At 33.8% G+C, this 17131-nt stretch overlaps 2 protein-coding genes and 1 long non-coding RNA gene across 6 annotated transcripts; 2 read left to right on the top strand and 1 right to left on the bottom strand.

Annotated features, from left to right (window-relative positions):
• Positions 1-855: 855 nt before the first annotated feature.
• On the top strand, positions 856-3412 carry LOC105117765 (cation/H(+) antiporter 4-like). The gene is made up of 2 exons (XM_011015526.1): positions 856-1682; positions 1855-3412. The coding sequence occupies exons 1-2, from the start codon at positions 885-887 to the stop codon at positions 2977-2979; spliced, it is 1923 nt and encodes a 640-aa protein (XP_011013828.1). The 5' UTR covers positions 856-884; the 3' UTR covers positions 2980-3412.
• An 891-nt stretch (positions 3413-4303) lies between these two features.
• LOC105117759 (uncharacterized) lies at positions 4304-6360 on the bottom strand. Of its 2 annotated transcripts, XR_840804.1 has the most exons (3): positions 6243-6352; positions 5839-6082; positions 4304-4602 (listed from the first exon to the last, which is right to left on the bottom strand). It is a non-coding gene; the product is annotated as an uncharacterized LOC105117759 (long non-coding RNA). The 2 variants fall into 2 exon arrangements; XR_840801.1 differs by having other exon boundaries at positions 5839-6360.
• A 3923-nt stretch (positions 6361-10283) lies between these two features.
• Positions 10284-17131, top strand: LOC105117715 (uncharacterized). 3 transcript variants are annotated; one of them, XM_011015470.1, is made up of 12 exons: positions 10285-11227; positions 11403-11519; positions 11609-11801; positions 11990-12156; positions 12274-12448; positions 13065-13126; positions 14578-14659; positions 15172-15229; positions 15394-15518; positions 16575-16658; positions 16750-16820; positions 16975-17131. In XM_011015470.1, the coding sequence occupies exons 1-12, from the start codon at positions 10704-10706 to the stop codon at positions 17099-17101; spliced, it is 1785 nt and encodes a 594-aa protein (XP_011013772.1). In that variant the 5' UTR covers positions 10285-10703; the 3' UTR covers positions 17102-17131. The 3 variants fall into 3 exon arrangements, with proteins under 3 accessions (XP_011013787.1, XP_011013772.1, XP_011013780.1); XM_011015478.1 differs by lacking the exon at positions 16975-17131 and having other exon boundaries at positions 16585-16658; positions 16750-16780; XM_011015485.1 differs by lacking the exons at positions 16575-16658; positions 16750-16820; positions 16975-17131 and having other exon boundaries at positions 10284-11227; positions 15116-15229; positions 15394-15512.

Genomic DNA, 17131 nt, shown 5'->3' with positions numbered 1-17131 from the left:
TGTTTTCTCATTTAGTTTCTAAATGGGGTAATTATGAGCTGGATACACCCAAGAAAGCCAAAATTGTAGATGCCAACAAATTAATAATGGCGGACAAGAGTTTTCCATGAACCGTTTTCATGTCATCCATAATATTGTTGCTGGGTCATATCTTCAATCTCTCCATTTTTCTTGGGTCAAAGTTGGTATCTAAGAAGACAAAACCAGCAAGAAATCAAGAAGGGTTTCATCTATGGACACCCCAGAAGACATCGTGAATGTAAGTGGAAAATGCTACGAGAATGTTAAAGTATTCTCGGAAGGATTGTGGAGTGTAAAACCTGGAGAGAGTATTCTACAACATTCTTTGGTTCGTTTCCATTTTGAGTTACTTGCGATGTTCTTCCTCGCCGGTTCACTTCACTTTTTCCTCAAACGATTTCATTTTTCACGTTTCACCTCGGATGTCCTGGTAATATATGCTGGTTTACAAATTATTTTTTTTTCCCAGTAGCTTGACATAGTTGTAATTCTCCACAGGACATAGATGGAAGCTTAACAAATTAAAATGCCTGTCAATCTGCTTATCTTTCTTTCCATTTTGAAAGCTCAGTAATCAAAAAGATCTCAAATTTTATGCTAGGTGAATCAATGATTGTCTCTCTTTTAATGTCTTCTAGGCAGGTATAGCAGTGGGACCGACTGTATTGGGATATTACTTTGGCAGGACATCAGATGACTTGTTCCATACAAGCATTCCCAATCAAGTCCTTAGTTCATTATCAAAGATTGGTTACATTCTCTTCGTTTTCTTTGCTGGAGTACAAATGGACACGACTTTGATATGGAAAACAGGAAGAAAAGCTTTTTCTTTAGGGGTGTTCATCTTTGCAACCAATTTCATAATGGCAAGTTCTATTGCTATCTTTTTCCCCAAAGATAATGGCTTGACTATCGGAATCAAGGGTGGAATGATTTTCACTGGGAATATGTATTTTGAATCAATGACCCAGACCGAATTCGTTGGAGTCTGTTACATTTTAATGCAGCTTCAGATTATAAATTCACAGCTCGGACGCCTTGCTCTAGCATCATCAATGCATTATAAGTTGATGAGCCTGGTATATAATATTACGAATGGTTTTGGAAGGGGTTTCAGAACTACATCAATTCGTGTTGGAGTTCAGATGATTATTTTATCCTTGGCATACATCTTGTTTATTGTGATCATCTTGAGGCAGATGATATTCACGTTCATTAGAATAACACCGCAAGGTCAGCCTCTGAAGGAAATTTATGCTACCATTACCATGGCCTGCGTGTTTCTTTTAGCATCAAGTGGTGATTGTGTAGGGCTAAATTATGTGTTCGGCCCTTTAATACTTGGCTTGATAGTGCCTGCAAGATCTCCATTAGCTGAAATCCTGGTACAAAAGTTTAATACAGCTGCTTCAGGATTTCTTCTCCCGCTCATGACAATGTTCTGTGCCTCCAAAATTGATTTACATCAATTCATCTCGCAATTCCACACTCTGGTCGCCTTCAAGATCTCATTGATTGGATTCGCAATTAAGGTGGCGGTAACTTTTCTAGGGGTGTACTTTTACAAGTTACCTTTAAGACATGCTGCTGCGCTTACAGTCATCTTGAATGCCAAAGGCCATTACGAGGTGGGAACTTTTATCAGCTTCAATCCACTTAAGGTATAAAAGAATGCTTTCTCACTACTTCCCATTGATTAGTATCTAAATACCTGAGAAATTCTGGTCGTGAAAGAAGCACCTAATTACTCCATGTGCATTCCTTGCTATGAAAAAGATGATTAGCTTGAAGGTTTTTTTCTCTCATTCTACTAAATCTCTCTCTCCCCTTCAGGAAATTCAAAGTACCAGTGGGATTTTGTTACTATTTCTGTTACAAGCCTTTCAGCCACTTCTTGTCAAGACTCTCTACCATCCTGCAGAGCACTACGTAAGCTACAAGCAGAAAACGATCGAGCATGTTTCAAATGACGCAGAGCTCCAGATACTGGTATGTGCGCATAGAGAGGAAGACGCCGTGGCAGCAATAACACTCCTAGAATATTCTAATCCAACAAAACAGAATCCCTTGTCCATTTATGGACTCTGCCTGGAGGAACTTGTTAGCAGCTTTATCCCTGTTCTAATCAACCACCAATTAGGACAAAAAATTTCTTATTCAGAGGGATCCCGGTCGCAACCCATCATTGACATCTTCAAGTACTTCAAAACGCAACACAACAAGTTAGTCCAGATGCATGTGTTCACTGCAATATCACCATTTAAACAGATGCACGAAGACATTTGCTGGCTGTCTTTCGACAAGGATTGTTCCCTAGTAATAATTCCATTTCATAAGAAATGGAATAGCAAAGGCAAAATGGTTTCAAGCAATACTGATTTGAGGAATTTGAACATCAACGTATTGAAAAATGCCCCTTGTTCTGTAGGAACCCTCATTGATCGTAATCGAGCACAGGGGTTGTCTTCTATTTTTGCCACGTCAACAATTTACCGGGTGGCCGCCCTGTTCGTTGGAGGCTCAGATGACAGGGAGGCAATATCTTATGCCTTAAGGATGGCAAGAAGCCCCAGAATTCATCTAACAATCATGCATCTCGTCGCACACAATGACGATGTCCATAATTGGGAGAATATGGTCAATGATGACTTTTTAAGAAAAGTGAAAGCAGAAATGTCAGGCAATAAGAACATCGATTACATAGAGGAGACAGTGAGAGACGGATCTGATACATCTGAGGTAATTCAATCAATTGTAGAGGATCGCGACCTTATCATGGTAGGGCGTCAACATGACAATGAACCTCAAGCTTTAGCAGGCCTATCTGCAGAATGGATTGATTTTCCAGAGCTTGGGCCAATGGGGGACCTGCTTGCATCTGAATATATTTCTAATCCAGTTTCAGTTTTGGTGGTTCAACAACAAAGGAAGAAAGTAAATGTTACAGCTTCAAATTAATTAATGGTTCGAAGATGCAGGTAAACATTTGCCAAAAATGTAAAAGAAATAAACACGGTTACCCACTCATCCTAGTTACAACTTTCAGAACACCTCCTTGTTTATTACAAATCTTGTGAGTTGTGAAGATAAGCTTCACACGGCTTTAGCTTTAATTGTGTGTTGATAACTTCATTTAAGTGACTCTGTAAAAATTAGGCACCATATTAATATATTATTTAACGAATTCCTATTTGTTCATTTCTAATGATTTAATTCGGCCCCAATTTCATGAATCGATTTGGCAAATAGGTGGTGGAAATAGAATTTTGGTTTGCATCAACAACGAAATCTTGAAATCTGTTAATGATACACGAAGCTGGAGATGAATTAAAGGATTCATAATGCTGATACTGCTTCAACAACAGCTTCCGTGGGTTGAGTTTTGGAGACCATGTAGGTGCGTTTATTTTTCATAAAGTAATTTTTAAAAAATTATATTTTAAATTTAAAAATATTTTTTAATAAAATTTAGTTTGATTTCTAAAAAAATATTTTTTTTTAATAAAATTTAGTGTGATTTCTAAAAAAGTATTTTTTTTTATTTTATTTTGAATAGAAAATATTTTTAATAGAAAATATTTTTTGAAAATTAAAAAAAATTAAAAAAATTATATTATTTACTGATTATATCAAATTTGATCTTCAAATTTTTTATTGCTGTGTATATTTTGTTTTGAATAATTTTTTTTTAATTTCATCTCTTAAAATTTAATTTTTATATTAAATTTGATTGTTATTTTTATAATTTTTATTCATTTTTTTCTTATCATTTTTTAATTAAAATTTTTTATTTATCAAATTTTACCCTTATTATTTTGATTATTACTTATTTTATTTTAAATAATTTATGAAATGATAATTATTATTATTTTAATTTTTAATTTTTTAAATTTGATCTTTATTATTTTAATTATTATTTATTTTATTTAAAATAATTTATAAAAAAAATTCAATTTCATTCTCATTCAACTTTTTAATTTGTAAAATTTATTCTTTATTATTTTAATAAATTTTTAAAAAATAATGTATTTTTTTATTATTTAATTTTTATAATTTATTTTAAAAAATATTTTCTAATAAATAAATAAATAATAAATTAAAAAAATATTTTCCAACAAAGAATGGCTAATAAATTAACGCTTAAGGTTGAGAAACTGCAAAAGCGATCCATCCTCTTGTAGTTTCTTCCTGGCTGGTTCTGTTGCCGACGCTGTGCTGGGATCGGATTTGAAACTTCAACTTTTTTTTTCTGTGACAGTTTTCGTAAGAAAAAGAACGTGCAGACTCATAAATGTTAGTTACTGGAGAAGTTTATTATGGAAAAAAATTTTAGATGCTAAACATGCACAACGTTAAGTTTGAGTTAGTAGAGCAGCTTAAGAAATTGTCACAATAACTCTGTCAACAAGTCATTAACCAAGATCAAAAGGCTGCACTGATTCTAAGCAAACTACTGGTATCCTAGTTCTTCAGAAGCTAGCCTGGTAGATATAATCCAGAAGCATCCCAAGAGTTGCATCTGTTTACAGAGTCATTAGCAAAATGTGCTGTCTGTGCAGGCCGCCTAGCTCTTCACTGCTTCTGCAATAGAAAACAAAATAAATTAGGTGGATCGATGACAGGCTAAATAGATTAATGCTATACTTGGCAAGGCCGAGGCTTAAACACGGAAAAAAAAAGGTGGCTGTTCAGAATTAATTCGAATTTCTATTTCAATAGCAGGAGATCATCTCGTATACAACATGTTATAGCTAGCTAGATTTTTTTTTTTTTTTGAGTGACATCTGATCTGGAACTCTGCATCTGCTGCTTGAACACTCAATATGCATGAATGGCAAAGCAAAAACAGAGACCATGGCATATCCATTAAGCAGTCAAAGAATGTGGAGAATTGGTGTGAAAAAATGCGATGAAAACAAATTTGCAGCCTACACCTGACAACATTTGCAGTGGTGATTTCCACTCTAAACAGTCTCGCAAAGCAAGAACAGAAAAGGCCAACGAAAAGATTGTTGAACTGATCATAATTAAGAAGATGCAACAGATCCAAAAAATGATAGTTGTGCAATTGGTTTTAAATCCACTGGGAAGCAATGCTGAAGCTTGAATTTTGATGAAGTTCTAAGCTGACTGGTATCCAGGAACCCGGCCAGTGAGGGGACGGAAGTGCAATTTGTTATAATGGTGGAGCTTACTATTATTATAAACTCGGTTCTAGTTTCTGATCTCCAACAACCGCATCAACCAGTGTAATTATGCATCTACAGTAAACACATGAAGGTCATCATATACTACGGGAAAAGGATGGCTTTTATAACTAATTGATGCAGCTTTGTGTTGCCCTCCTCTATACCCATTGAGCAGGAACATAGAACGAAGGGAGAAACCCAAGATCTATCCAGCACATTAGAAGTGGGAAGCAAAGTTCCAGTCATTGCAGACAATGGACAGCATCAGTATCTGAGTAACATGAAAGCCATTTAAGGTATTAGAGGAGAACCAATCTCTTTTTGTGAACTTGATGAGAATTTACTTATATTTGCAGCAGGAGAGTTGACATCCTCCGTGTCCAGTGCAACCTGCTCTTGGTTATGCTCAAACTCAGTACAGATGCAGAAAAAACAGAGTGCAGCAAAATACAGTAAATTGAGAAAGCAAGAGATCTTTACAACGTTCAAAAACCTCCTAAGATCATGCAGCACAAAGAGGAATCAACGTCATTGTACATAAAACACAAAAAACAAAAAGGAATCATGATCATCCGAGTTACTATTAGTGCTTTAAAATAACTGTGCCAAGCCATAGGAAAGAACTGACCCTGCCACTGCTTCTCGTGTCGCTCCTCCTGTTTTCCAAGTCAGTCAATGAAATTCTAGTTCTCAAATTCCACCCCAGTTACCAGATTAAAACACAAATTACAAACCCTAAGCCTCCCAATCAATTTTTTTCCCGGTTGATTGGTTGTTGCCATGCTAAACAGCCCCTGGGAAGAACACCTTTTTTTCCAGGTTCCCTCCTCTGCATGTGCAGATGCTCCTTCAACTTTCCTGTCTTTCTCTTTCTGGTCGAAAAACAGGGAAAAATATTAAAACTTGGCCTCGAATAAGCCACGTAGTCGATGAGATATAAAAAATCAATTAAAATCTGCCTCCCCACACTATAACTCTAATTAAGAAAATAACATAAAAACAGATGCAAACTGTGGCAGTCTAATCCAGTACACTTTTTACTGGTAGCAGTGTTTTTGTTGCCATGATTCCTTCCCATTTTTTCGGACGAAAAGACAGGAGCCATGCTTGCTGCTCCTGTTTTTATTGGAAGCGGCATCATTACTTTTTTCAACTGGTGTGGCGTGTAGCGATATATGATCCTCGAATTCTTGTTGGTGATTATTTTTTTTTTACTAAAATAAATATATGATTACTCTTTCTATTTTTTATTAAAAATTTATATGTTTGTAATTTTTTCTTATAATTTTTTATAAACAAATTTACTAGTTCATTTGTTGAAGTTTTATTTACTTTTAGTTTTATCATTTAATTAAAATTTATGTTATTTTATTTTTTTAATTTGATTATTATTTTTTTGATTTGTTTTTTTATTTTACTGAACTTATTTTTTAATTCAATGTAACCTTTTGATTGAAAATTTTTATTTTTAATTTGTTTTTTATTTTGATGTCCATCCTTATTCTATTAATTATAAATTTTTTTTTTATTTTTTTGTAGTCAATTTTTTTCTATTTTATCATTTAATATTTGATTTGTTAAAAATTAATATTTATATTTTTTTCATTTATAATACTTACAATCTAATAATCCGGATCATGGCTTTAAAAAGTTAATGTTGCTCAATATCTTTTTTTTCTTTTATGATCTTATCGCTCCACATTACCTTTTTTTATAAAAAAAATATTGATTATATGATTATTTTTAATTTTTTTTATAATTTTATCTCGGTTTCATAATCTTGACCACGAGAGTTGAAGATATTTTTTTAATGTAAGTTTATTTTAAAATTATTTTGTTTGTATTTGATTTTTTAATATGATTTTTTAATTTTTATATATATATATATATATATATTCAAATGAACTTTATTTTTTAATATAAAAAATATTTATTTTTAAATAATATTTTTGATATGCGCAACCTTATATGTATTTCTATTTCTATTTTAATTATATTTTACTATATTAAATAAATAATTTAGTAAATACAATTGAATAAATATCTTATTTGATATGATTAAGTATTTTAATTTGTATATTTTTTTAATTTTTGTAATGTTGTTATTATTGATAATTTTTTTGTTTATTTACATGGATAATTATTTTTATATTTAATTAGATGTTTGTCTAATTTTTTTTAATTTTTTTTGTTAAAAATATATTAAAATAGTTTACATACCCTACAATTTGTTAAGACAAAATTACAATATACGGTAAAGTGTTGATAAAGTAGCTTGTGTTTATCTAAAACTTGTCACCGGTTCAACATGGCATGACAGGTGTGAGAATTGAGAACGGGCAACAGCGTTCCACTCATATCTTTTAGTATTCTTTTGAGAGTACAGAGGACGTCGCGGCGTACACAGGCCATCATGATCTTGCCACCTTCTTTTTGCCTGCTTTGGACATTGTAATTGTGTTTGGCTACAACCACACTGTTGCGGATTTAAAAAAAGAAGAAGAAATTAGCACGGTTAAAAAATGGGTGAATTGATACATGTTAAAACAAATTGGTAAAATAATATGTTTTAATTATATCATCTTTTAGAAAGATGATATAATTAAATTTTATTTTATTTTATCTAAATTAGTTGATTATTTAAATTCAATTATATTAATTGATAAATTATTTTATATAAAAAATAATAATTTTATGATTTTATTTTAAAATATATTTTATATTCACAATATATATTTTTGTACAACTTATTAAATAAAAATTAGACTATAATAAAAATTTAAATAAGTTATTATTCATGTAATGATGAGTATTTTTGAACAATTATATATTAACTTGTTATAATTAAATATTAATATACTTCAAATATATTATATAGGTGGCTTAATAAATACATTTACATAATATTAAGATAGGTTTAGATGTAAAAGGAGGTCTGACTATATAAATTAAAACGACAGTTTAAAAATATTATAACTTTTGATTTATCAATGAATCACATTTAATTTTTTTTAAAAAAAATTCATAGATTATTTTCATTATAATAACAATTATGTCACTATATAGTTAGATATTTAGATATAAAAAATCTTATTAAAATTCTCTCATTTTAATAATTTTAAATTTTTTTTGTTAAGATATATTGAGAAAAAAAGGCACAGTTTAACTATATTGTTTCTAAAAAACATGATAGGATTAATTTGCTATTTCTTTTAATTTCGCGGGCCCAATTTATCCCACTGTTTCTCGCATATAAATTGTTGAGAGTTATATTATCCAAAAAAGAAAATCGCCATCCTGTTGTTGTGGTCTGGGAAGGGGAAAGTTTTGCAAGGGTTAATTTTGGCCGGTTTTAAATTGCCAATCACAAAAAAAAAATAAAAAAAATAACCCGAAGTCACCGGCTTTTTAATTTTTATCGTGGCCTTGGACTTATAATACCGTAGAGTGAAACATTATACTGGCATCCATGTCCTTTTTGATAAAAACTTATTTTAAGGGTATTTTTCATCTTTTCATACGGAGGTTTACTTGGCATTGTTTAATTAATCGAGGGCAGATTGGTCTTCATGCATTCTTATTCACACTGCAATGACGTTGTTTCCTTTAACAGCAAAATGGCATGCCTAAGTCACAATGTATTCTAAGCGTTTCAGAATTAATTGCACAATAAATTGTCGAGCATATTCTTGGAATCCAAAACAAGAGACAGGTGTGCAAGGGCATTTATGTACTTTCCTTTTAGTTTCCGCGATAATTATCGAGTTGAGAGAGGGGCTGTTGCGTCTTTTATCACATATATAATATTATATAAATAATTAATCTAGAGGAGCATGGGGTCACCGAATTTGTGGTGACACATAGGACTAATTTTTTTTTATTTTAATTTACGTGGCCAAATGATAGCATCCAGGGTGGCAATGGAATCCCCTCAATAGTCTCTACTTGACCGGCAACACGTTTTTTTTTGTATTTTTGGATGGCTGTCGTTTGTATCTAAAAAATTTCAACGATTTCCTTTAATTATTTTTATCTTCAGATTTGGTCCCTCATCTATTTTTATTTTTTTTTATCACTATAAGATGCGAGACCCCTGCATAGTCTTACATTTTGTTGTTCTTGCCACCAGGACATTGCAGCCGAACCACGTAAAACTATGGGGAGAGTATCTCCCTATATTATATTTCTTCCAATTGATTATGAGATTTTCTCCTCGCTGCAAGTAAAATAATAAATGTCTAGTTCATCCTTCATCTGATATTTTAAAATTTTGTGGTTTTGTAGATTAAAAAAATAGTTTGTTTTTATATTTTAAAAGTATTAATTGTTTTTTATTCAAATTATTTTTTTAATATTTTTAAATCATTTTGATGTGTTAATATTAAAATTATTTTTTAAAAATAAAAAATATTATTTTAATATATTTAAAAAACACTTCAAAAATAATTATTATTATATTTTCAAGCATTTTAAATTATAAATATTTTTAAAAATATTTATAATTAATATTGAAAAATAATTTTTTAGAGTCACCCACCTATCACCATAAAAATTCGAGTAAAATCGTCAATTTGTGTGCTCATTATTGAAATAAGACCTCTAATTCTGCTATTCAACACGTAATAGAGATTTTCACTCGTCCATGAAATGATTGTCCATGTTCGTGATTCCGATTCAGCACATGAAGATTTATAAGAGTTAACACATGAACCTGTGAACTTTGGAAAATAATGACGAAGTACAGCATATTTTTTTAATTAATATAAATATTCGGTTGAATTTATACGTATCTTAATTATTTTATAGGTGATAAAATTTATAAAATTCAAATTTGGAATTTTTAAAAAATAAATTTAAAATCTAGTTAATTAAGTTTATATGGCTTTTTTTTTCTAATTTTTATTAATATGCACAAGCTATAATCCACATGGTCTATTTATTTTTAATATAGTTAATTAAGTTTATATGGCTTTTTTTTTCTAATTTTTATTAATATGCACAAGCTATAATCCACATGGTCTATTATCCAACAATATGTGTTTTAATATTACATGTTATCTCGAATTAGTAACAATCAACAGTCAATTCCCAACAGGGCAGGAAGCTCCCGCACCTCTGAAGTTCACAGATTGCAGGGAAACTTTTATCATACAAGAGAGAGGGCCGAGCAAAAAGCTTCTCATCCTCTCCCTCCTCCATGCAGCCACCTCCACTCAGAGAAAAGCCTGAAACCCAGCCATGAAATACAAGGACCCATTAACAATTCCCGGCCTGTAGTAACTCTCTCTCTCATTCTCTCACAAACAAAACCAAAAGCTCCAAAAAACACAAGTCCCCACCTCACCTGGGTATTAGTTATTAGCTGTTACCTGTACAATTTTTCCATTTTAAGAAACAAAAATAACCTGACATTCAAAACCCTAATTTCCCACAATTATCCACCAAAACCCCCAAAAACCAAGCAAAATTAATCTAACACCAAAACAATGATTAATGGTTTTGATGATGATCCAACATCAGCACCAGCAAACCTCTTCCACGGTAGCACCACACCCAATCCCTCTCTCCACTCCCACCCATAGATCCCCGGCTACACCCTCCCACACTCAATCCCAAACCCCCCTTTCTCTGGTCCCACTCTCCTCCTCCTCTCACCGCTTTCCCCCTCCTCCTCCTCCACCACCACCGCCACCGCCACCGTCCCTCGATCATGTAATTTCCCCGATCGCTTGCGCGGCCCACCACTCCGCCGAGCCAGCCCTCATGTTGGCTAGGGTTCGTCTCTCCGATATCTCTCCCTACGATGGGGCTCCTGCTGGGCCCTACGTGCGGGCGGTTGAGGCGCTATCGGGGTCATTAATGAAGCATAACGCTGCGGTTATTGAATTGGGGAGTGCAGAAGCCTCACTTATGCGGTGTGGCCTCGAGGCTGCAAGGTTGTATTTTAGGAGTCGATCTCAAAACGGTGTCGTTAAAGGTTGTAGCAGCCGCGGAGTTTACATGTACAGGGCTGGAAGGTTAAAATGTTTGTTTCATTAGTGTGAATTTTGATTGGAAGTGTGTAATTAGTGGAAGACTTGAAACTTTTAAATGGTTTTGTGTGTAATTAGTGTAAAGCTTAAAGCTTTGAGTGTGTAAATAGTTGTGGTTTCTGTCAGGATTGATTTTTCTTTTGTTATAAATGCGTGGCAGGCCAGTTGAAGATTGTGATTCGTCTCCGCCGTGTATGGCTGAAATATTTAGGTGCATGGGAAAGGCAGCGCGTTCTGCTTTATGTGCAATAGCAAGACATCTTCGTTTAAGGAGCGAGTAAGGATGGTGGATATTTTATTTTAAAAGTTTGTGGTGGCTACGACTTTTATGAATGATATGAAGCTTGCAAATTTTGTTGACTGCAGCGTTTTCAATCAATTACTTGATGATACGCCATTGCCTGCTGGCGAGGTGTCTTCTTCGGTGCTTGTTGCCTCTTATTCTCATACTTCCTTACAAAATGGAAAAGGGGCTATTGGAGGAGGGAAGCTGGCAGTTAATGGGGAAGCTGAAAAGGGACTGTTGACTTTGATTTCCTCGGACAGTCCTGGGTTGCAGGTGTTTTTCTGTCTTTTAAACAAAATGATATCTATAACAATTGTTATTCTTTAGTGTTGGAGATTTATTCCCGATTAGTATAGCACTTGCGGGTTCAAGTTAATTCTAAAGTTTCTTCTTTCTTTTTCCCAAGCCATGAGTAATAGATGTAATTTGTTTTATACCATCTTATATGCTTTTCGCCCTAGGTTTGTGACCCCGATGGTCATTGGTACTTGGCTGATTGTAGTTCAGCTCCAGGGAATCTTTTACTCATTACTGGCAAGACACTTGGCCACACTACTGCAGGACTTCGTCCTGCTGCCTTATATAGAGCTGCTTCTGATTACTCATCCGGTGCTAACAGTGGTGGCAGGTATAACTATTTTTTTATTTGAAACTAATTATTCTCACGCATCTTATGTTTAAAAATGTTATATTTGTTACAATTCTTTTTCATCTTTAGGCTGCTTATTTAACTTAACTGCTACAGGACTTCACTGGCATTTAGACTCATGCCACAGGGCAATGCCATTTTAGATTGTTCTCCTATTGCAGCAGCTGGTCATGTTATTCCCCAGCGCTATGTGCCTATATCTGTGAGTCAGTTTTTGGATGACCTTTCTGCTGAGGAGGATGTAAATTGCAATCGACCTGACAATACTCATGTAAGTTCCAACTGGAGTTTGCCTGTAAGGCTGTAAGAGTAAAAAGAATGTACACTAACCAAAACTTTGTATATTAGATTTACCCTTCTTTGTTTGTTGTGCTTTGTGTCCTCTCCTTTTTCTCTATTCTTCTCTAAAGGTTGTTAAGAGTAGGTTGTGCTGAAGTGGATAAAGTTTATCTTTTTATAAGACATCTGTGTTGTCCACCCTGTTTTCAGTCAGTTTCATTCAACAAATAGAATTTGCACTGCAAACATTGGATCTCAAAGACCCTGCACAAGTAACAATCATGGAACTCATGTTGTAATTGATCAAGTTCCTATTCTGTGATTTTCACTGGTTTGCAAAACTAATATTTCTCGACTTTGACATCTGGAGAAAAGGAAAATATTGAATAATTTAGCTGAAATGAGGTGGTTCTCTAAGGTACACAATGTGAAAGAATATTAGATCATCATGCGGTTTCTTGTCTGCCCTTGTTCTTTATTCATGTGGGTCAAGACTTTCATTCTTATTGTCTAGTTTAATGCTTTACCTTTTATTGTTTGCTGATCCACTGAAACTTTCTATTGTAATTTTGTCACACGAGATTTCATATTAAATTTTGGATTTACAGGTTGCTCAAAATGATGTGAATAAGGAACCATCACTAAGAAGTGTTCTCTCAGATCCCCTATCGTGAGTTCTTCTGTCTTTGCTTCTGTTTTTTCATTATGCTTGTTGGATTTGATATACTGGCATCCAAGTTTGGGTTACAATTTCAAATCTTGGAATCAAGTGGGTTATTCCAATTCAATGTGATACTGGCACTTTTTTCTTTCCATGGCTTATATTATATTGTTAAATTCACCCGGTTAAGATATCTTTATTCCCTACTTCATCCTGCTACTAATACAGAGTGGCAATTTTTATAAACATATATGAACAATGCAAGAAACTATTATGCAGATTCTTTCTTGCTGTTTTTTCACAATCAACCTCTCTAATGGTGTTTCTGTCCATGTGTTAAGTTCGAGAGTAACTCAGAAATAAAAGAAAAATACGTAACCTGAAATTATTCTTAGGATCAAACACAATAACCTATTTCACATGCCATGGAATTTGTATGGTTATATATCTCTGTAACTAAGACTTTTAGGTTGTTGGTGGAAAAGATGGGTGATGAATCTTTTTGTCTATATTTCATCTCTGCGATGTTTCCTTTTCATTGATATGTAGTGAGAAGTTTGCAGCACTGCTGGTCTCCCTATGCATGTATACATCATGAGAGTATTCCTAGAAGTAGTTGTTAAGGACCAACTTCATATGCATTAAGTTTTTGGATAACCTCATCTCTTGGTGCCCTCAGTAGAATTCTGGGTTCCTTGTCATAAAAAAAATAGAAAACATGGAAGGGTGAATCATTGTGTCTGTGCTTGTGATGTATACATCATGAGAGTATTCCTAGAAGTAGTTGTGAAGGACCAACTTTATATGCATTAAGTTTTTGGACAAACTCATCTACTGGTGCCCTCAGCAGAATTCTGGGTTCCTTGTCATAAAAAAATAGAAAACCCTTAACCGAAGTTACTAGTAGCTTAAAAAAGGAAATAGAAGAAAGTAGCACTTAGAGAAAAAAAAGAAAAAAGAAAAAGAAACACTCTTAGGCTACTGCTCAAACTAAACTGAAAGACTTATAATTTCATCATTGAAGTCCCCATCTATTACATATAACTATAATAGGCACCACAGCCCTAATAATTCTGAACTAAACAGGTAATAGAAATCCAAATTGAAAAAGGAAAACCATACATGGCACTCATTATTATTCCAAGTTCCTAAATAAACCATAATTCCCAAGTAGCATTAAATTCTTAAGCTGGACATTACTAAAAAGACTAAGTTTACAAGAAAAGCAAGAAATGTTGAATTAAAAATCAGAGTAATTCGAAAAGTTTTTTCTATTTGGCTGCGTGACTTCTTATGTGATTATGATAAAATCACTTTTACATTCATGGTCTTCTTATCCATATATCGATTTTACCTCTCTTGTTTAGAGATACAAAGAAATTGACTGCTATTCTAATGTGTGCTATGTGAATACTGAATGGGTCATTCCTGTTCCGCCCACTTATCTAATGATGCCTCAGAGGTGCATTCCTTGAGGATGCCGTGGTTGTTTCCTGTGGACATTCATTTGGTGGTATGATGCTGAGAAGAGTCCTTGACATGGTAAGTAGGATTATCTGCTATTTATTTAATGGAAATTAGAAGTAATTTTCATAGCAGCTTAGGAAGAATATGTAAGATTGTAAAAAACACTAGATGCTCTATGTTTTTGTATTGGATGTAGTGTCATACATTCAAGGCAGTTTCAGGGCATGTTTCATATATTCTTATGGCATGACATGAAAGCAAGCAACAAACTTGGACACCCATCAAATTCCTTGCTCTTGGTCTGTCATTATACCCCGAGCAGTGGAAAGAATTACAATCCCCATCCCACCTAGATTTCAATTGACGCTTCATCAACTGTTTCAGCTAGTATTTATTGCTCTTACTGCATAGGCACAAAAACAGAGGTGTAGCCTGTTTATGTTTTCTGTTATTCAAGGATTGCTACCCTGTGATGCGACATACTCTTTGATATATTCTTATGAGTACTAGTCCGCTGCTTTTGTACAATAGACTTTTCTAGTCTATATAGGAGACAAGAATCATAACTCCAGTTGTTTGCATCGCAGTCAAGATGTACACTTTGCAATGCAGAAATTGAGGCTGGATCTTTGGTTCCTAATTATGGTAGGCTCTACTTGACTTGTTTGAGTATTTTGTCTTGTGTATGCCCTCTTTCTCTCTCACACAAATCCTTTTGATGCCTGGTCTTGCTACATACCAATTCCTTTTCTGAACCTCCTAACTGTATCTTTTTGTGTTTTTGTTCTAATATTTTAACTTGTATGCAGCTCTTAGAGCTGCAGCTGCAGCTGTAAAGAATGAAGATGATCGAAGGCTATTTTATAACGCAACCCTGCGGAAGCGTCGCAAAGAAATGGGTGATCACCCAGATTCCATGAAGAGACAACACAGGGTATGCTTCGAATCAGAGCCTGATATTTTTATTATCTAGTTATCCTGTAAATGCACTGATACAAGCATGCAAGGATATCCAATCATCAACTACTTATTTTTGAAGTGGTTGTCGGGAAGGCAATGCAAAGGGAACTTGGATGTGTGACTTAGAAAATTCGTATAAATTTCAACATAGGCATTGGCTCTGTAGACAGTAGGTGATATCCATAATTATATAATGGTGACTTACAGCACAATTGAGGCATTAAGAATTGGTGTGAAGAACCTTGATTTTGGCATATTTTGCCTCAGCTGTTATGGAACATTGATAGCTCTTCCTGTAGCGTTCTATTTTGAAAGGGTTCTGTTCTGATTTTTGTCAGTGATTCAGTGATCAGAACTACTTAACTCTTTTTTTATTATTCTTTTTTAAATGCTTTGAAATCAATTACAATCTGATGATGACTGAAACCACAATTGAATCATTAGGAATTGGTGTGAGGAACCTCAATTTGGTATATTTTCCCTCAACTGATATGGAACATTGGTAACTCTTTAAGGAGCATTGTATTATCAAAAGGATTCTGCATGTTTGATGTTTTCAATGATCAATGCTGTAAATTTTTTGTTTCCACAACCGGCATGCTGGAAAGGTAGCTGGTTTGTGGAAGACAGTTTCTCCTTGGTGATTGCTGAAATGATTTTTTTTTTTCCTCTTTTGGCTGTTTACAGTCTTGTTTTTTATCTGAATTTTAGAATATGTTTATCTCCCACAGTTGAACCTCCAACGTACTTGGGTGAATGTTTTGTGGCAACTATGTTAATTCTGAAACTGCTACATGTTGCATAGGGTATCAAATCTGACCTAATTTTAACGTAATTGCTGGTGATGTTGGACTGCCACTTCATATGTCTATTATTAAATTTTGCTTCTAGCAGAGGCTGTTAAGCGAGCTTAAATCATGAAATTATCAGCAAATAATCTTTTGATCAAAACCGTAATGAATTGCTGAAATTTTTACTGTGAATGGTGCATTCTGTTATGCATTTTAACTGATTATTTATTTGTCCCTAGGAGAATGTAGATATTGCTGCTGCTGATGGCTTGCATAGAGGAGTGCAGTATCCTTTTTCTGTAAATGAGAAAGTAATGATTAAGGTTAGTTTTTAGCATTCTGTTGCCTGTTTTCTGATTTTAGCTGTTGTCATTTGAATGAATGAAAATTTGAGCGATGTGTTGAACCATGCAGGGAAATAGGAGGACACCAGAAAAATTTGTTGGAAAGGAAGCAATCATCACTTCACAGTGTTTGAATGGCTGGTGAGTTGAGATGGCTTTTTAGAGCAGTTAAACACTACTTGCATTCTGATAATCACAGAATTGGTAAATTGAAACATTGTGTGGATATTAAAGAGAATCGTTGTTTAATTTGGATGTTAGATGCAAAGTGCAAAGATATTTCCCTTTCTTTCAGGTACTTGCTTAAGATTATTGGTAGTGGTGAGAATGTTCGTCTACAATATCGCTCTCTTAGAAAAATTTTGAACTCTGAAGCCATTGAAGACAGATGTGCTTCACAACCGATTCAAAACAGCAGCTAATAGACATTAATTTTCTGCATGTACACTTAC

The sequence above is a fragment of the Populus euphratica genome, unplaced genomic scaffold (genome assembly GCF_000495115.2).
Source record: "Populus euphratica unplaced genomic scaffold, PopEup_1.0 scaffold5.1, whole genome shotgun sequence".
Classification (NCBI taxonomy): Eukaryota; Viridiplantae; Streptophyta; class Magnoliopsida; order Malpighiales; family Salicaceae; genus Populus; species Populus euphratica.
The sequence above is the reverse complement of the archived record's forward strand: the minus strand, read 5'-3'. Positions and strand labels throughout refer to the sequence as shown.